Source organism: Echinops telfairi, unplaced genomic scaffold (genome assembly GCF_000313985.2).
Source record: "Echinops telfairi isolate 266 unplaced genomic scaffold, ASM31398v2 ScPeMD7_23;HRSCAF=83, whole genome shotgun sequence".
Taxonomy (NCBI): domain Eukaryota; kingdom Metazoa; phylum Chordata; class Mammalia; order Afrosoricida; family Tenrecidae; genus Echinops; species Echinops telfairi.
This window is the reverse complement of record NW_022103920.1, coordinates 7222297-7226677: the sequence shown is the minus strand read 5'-3', so window position 1 is coordinate 7226677 and position 4381 is coordinate 7222297. Positions and strand designations below refer to the sequence as shown.

The 4381-nt window shown below is 45.7% G+C and overlaps 1 protein-coding gene across 1 annotated transcript in view; it reads left to right on the top strand.

Moving 5' to 3' along the window:
• TTC26 (tetratricopeptide repeat domain 26) overlaps positions 1-4381 on the top strand; it is a 43003-nt gene that overhangs the window by 2709 nt on the left and 35913 nt on the right. Inside the window, exon 2 of the mRNA XM_030885165.2 lies at positions 2220-2365. Coding sequence (XP_030741025.1) covers positions 2241-2365 — 125 coding nt within the window. The 5' untranslated portion in view covers positions 2220-2240. The remainder of the gene's footprint in view (positions 1-2219; positions 2366-4381) is intronic.

The window sequence follows — 4381 nt, the reverse complement described above, 5'->3', positions numbered from 1 at the left end:
AAAAAAAAAAAAAAGAATGGAATCTCAGATTTGACAAATGTAATGGAGAGTAATTTGAAGACAATACAGTTGTTTTGTATAACATTTTAAATACCTAGCTTGGTAGGGGGATTCCGCTTTTTTGGGGGGTACCGTCTCATAGGCTGTCCAATTCAGAGGAATTAGCCACCAACAGACAGCCTTATGGATAGAATCAAAACATTGTCAGGTTCTGAAAACCTCATGAATAGAAGCAGAACATTATCTGAAACTGTGCCAGAAGATGAGCCTCTCACTGCGAGTGAGGAAGAGCCTTCTCCCAGCAGAGTCGACCATCGTGATGTGGAATGAGTACAGCCCATGGTGGGGAAGCCTTGGGGACCTGCATCTGCTGATGGGGCAAGACCCAAAGCAGCTGCAAATCAGTCATTGGAACTTGGAATGTGTGAAGAATGAACTAGGAAAATTGGAAGTTAAAACTGAAATGGAACACAGGAAGATTGATATTCTAAGTGTTAGTGAGCCGAAATGGACTGGTATTGGCCATTGAATCAGAAAATCATGGTTTGCTATGCCAAGTTTGACAGGTTCAAGAGGAATGGCATGACATTTATTGTCAAAGAGGACATTTCAAGACAATCTTGAAGTACAATGCTATTTGTGATAGAATAATAATCTATTTGCCCACAAGGAAATACAGCCAGTACAACTATTATTCAAAGTTATACACTAACCACAGAAGTTCAGTTATGCAGAGATTGAAGAATTCTATCAATGCCTTCAGTCTGAACTTGATCAAATATGCAATCAAGATGCATTGATAATTATTGGCGACTGGCATGCCAAAGTTAGAAGCAAAGAGGAAGGAATAGTAGTTGGAAAATATGGTCTTGATGACAGAAATGAAGCTGGAGATCACGTGATTGTATTTTGCAAGACCAACTACTTGTTCATACAAATACCTTTTTCAACAACACACATGGATTTCTCCAGATGGAATATGTAGAAATCAAATTGATTACATCTGTGGGAAAAGATGATAGAGAAATGCACTATTGGCAACTAAAACCCAGCTAGGGGCTGACTGTGAAAAAGATCATCAATTGCTCATATATAAGTTCAGGTTGAAGCTGAAGAAAATTAAAACGAGTCCATGAGAGCCAAAATACGATCCTGCATATGTCCCACCTGAATTTTGACTATATCAAGGACAGATTAGGCAAATGTGAACACTAATGACAGAACACTTGAGCTGTGTGATGACATCATTCTTCCTAATCTGGATGCTGTAATTAACAATTTTTCCATTGTTGTGATTGACGTCTTTCCTATTTTTATGCCGAGTGCAATAGTACTATTTGGAGCCAATTTTCTTGATGTTTATCTTCAGTTAAACAAAGCACACACAGGCAGATAAGGGAACAGACTCACTAGCCTCCCTGAGCTTGACCTTGGCTTCAAGAGCTGCATTCCTTTGTCTACCGCATCAAGTCAAGCTTGAAATAACTCTTAGAGATTTCTCTAATGTACCAGTGATCAAAGTGGATTTTAGTTCAGAGTTTATTTGTGTGTGTGCAAAGAACTTGGTTTTACAGATTTTACGTTTATAAGCTAGTTTCTGCACCAGGAGGAAGTCGTCTCTGTATGCCTTTAGACCACTCAGAACGAGCATGCTGCACATGCCCTACCCCAGGTTGATACAAAAGGCCACTGTGATTTCTGGGCCTTTACCAAAATCCACATCCCAGGGTGGAGGGGAACTCTGTCAGCCTGCAGCCACCACCTAGTAGCATAGGCAGGAGGAGCCCCGCCTCGAGAAAGACAATCAAAGGGAGGAAGAAGAAAGACGGAAAGTCCCTGTCTTCAAGCCCATTCCGACTCAGAGCAACCCCATAGGACAGGGTAGAGCTGCCCCATGGTTTCTGAAGCTGTGACTACGGGAGTCGGAAGCCGCGTGCACAGAGACTGTTGTTGGAGAGGCTGAGAGTAAAGAGCCATAGGAAGAGGAGAGGGAGCAAGGTCGAAGAAGCAGAAGTCCTGCGTGGGCTGTGACTGGGGGCGTCCCTCTGAGGGAGGAGGACGGGGACACCAAAGGAGCAGGAGGAGGGAGAAGCACAGAGGTAGAGAAGGAGGAGGAGGAGAGGCTGGAACCATGGACACACAGGTCTTGGTTTCCGTTAGCGGGGACCTAATAAGCGTTTTCACGCGTCTTTCTCTCTCTCTCTGTCTCACGATTTCAGTTTAATGATGAAAAGAAGTTGATGAACTTCCATCAGAATCTTCAGGATATCACAGAAGACCAACTCAGTCTGGCCTCCATCCACTACATGAGGTCTCACTACCAGGAAGCCATCGACATCTACAAGCGCATTCTGCTGGATAACAGGTCCATGCCCTTCTTCCCACCCAGCGCCACGCACCTTCTGATGCCCTTCTGCAGCCAGTGAGGCTGGGGGCCTGGTGTCCCAGTCAAGGCACCGCTGCTCAGCCGGTGTCCTGATGAGATGAGGAGCCCAGAGAGTGTCCCTCTACCTCCCTCGTCTCTCCTGTGCCCCCTCAAGGATCCTGCATTGACCTCTCCCCAAGTCATCCCCCATGAAATTCTCACACCAGAGGGACACTGTGCATCTCTTTGTGTGCGGTGTGTTTGTATGAGGGTCAGGCAAAAAGTCTTGCCACCAGGGTTCCAGTTGGCACACACACGGTACATTCTAAACAAAATGCGCTTAGACGTGTGATCAGCAGATGGCTGCAGACAAGTTCTCTCGGCAATACCTTTGTGTCCTTGATGTTTCTTTCACTGAAAAAGGCCCAAGAGTACCTGCTGGGCCAGTTCATCGCAGAGCAGAGTGTCAGCGTAGAAGGTGATGGCAGCTGTTTGGGGAGGTTTCCAAATGGATCATCTTGCTAGATTTTCTCCAAGGCCACAGTGTAATCATGGGCACCTTTAAGGACAGAGTCTTAAGAAAATGGGAGACTGAACTTTTTTCCATCAGGTTCACGCACCTGCTCATTTTTCAATGGGAGAGCAAGGGCTCACTTCCGAGAATCTCACCGGGACAGCTTGCCCCATCTGGCTTCTAGGTCTCTTATCTATTCAGACTTCTTTTTGTTTCTAAAAAGGACTACAGTGTGAGTCCCTGGAGGACGCCAAAACCACCGCTGTGGTCAGGGCAAGAGCACAGAGTCCTTTGGGTGTCAGGGGAGCCAGCCCCTAATGAATCATCACAGGCCCGGCAGGCGCAATTGTATAGCGATAATAAGTAACTATTATAGTAAAATCATGGAGAATAAGAGAGATTGGAATAATGGAGTCAGACACATTTCATGGTAGCACACTCACCTCAGCTCCTCATGGTGGCAGGAGAGAGGGGGAGGGGGAGGATACAGGGAAGAGGGGATGGGAGAGAGAGCCAGGAGGAGAGAGAAAGAGAGATTTATTGCTAACCAAGGCATATATATCTTTGGGGGACATGCAAGCCCCCTAATTACAGGTAAAGATATACGTCACTGGAAAGGGTTGTATTATAGGTAATGCAGTAATGGGAGGGGGACAATCTAGGGGTTTATGAGCAATAGGAAGAGGAGGGATTAAGGGTACACATGTGACAATATGGGCAGATTCTTGATGGCTGAACCTTGATTGCCCTAGAGCTGGAGATTTGATTTAGCCTAAGCTTTATGGGGAAGCAATCCACTGTCCCTAACAGCAGGGAGTGAGCTCCACCTATTGTGGAAGGAACAATGGTGTCTGCTTGCTCAGGATGGCAGGAGTCTTCAGGGAGATAACTTGACAATCGTTTACCATTAGTTTCAAGCAGTGTCCTAAGTCTAACATATATATTTGGGGGAGTCGAGCTGGGGATCAGTCTTTTTGTATCCCACATTTTGGGGGGAAGAGCAAGAGTTATGTGTATAGACCCAGATGGAGGACATGCCCGGAAACAGTAACCTTACCTTTTGATATTTTGTTGAGCAAGAGTTACTGTGATGACTTATCCTCATATATCTATACTTACACATAAAATGAGTGCAATTTTCTCACACATACACACACAATCCATCTTCTGCCTCTGTGAGGGCAGTGCCCCAGTTGAGAGCCAACAAGCTGGGTGTCGCAGTCCCAATGCTATCGTTAGAGGATTGTAACTCGTCAATAAAATGAGGATCAGGTCATTCTGAAGACCATACTGTAAGGTAGTCGAGAGGCGCCAGAAACCAAATCAGTCGAATTAGAACAAACAGGCTTTATTAGGGAGAAAAACCCAGCCTGGCTGAAGTCCCACAGTCCACAATGTCCGGGCCGTGGGAGTTGCATCGCAGGCTACAGCGCTGCTGCTTATATGGACAGGGATGTCCTGGTTCCTGGAATGTAAGGTGTTTTCCTGGTTCCGGGTATATT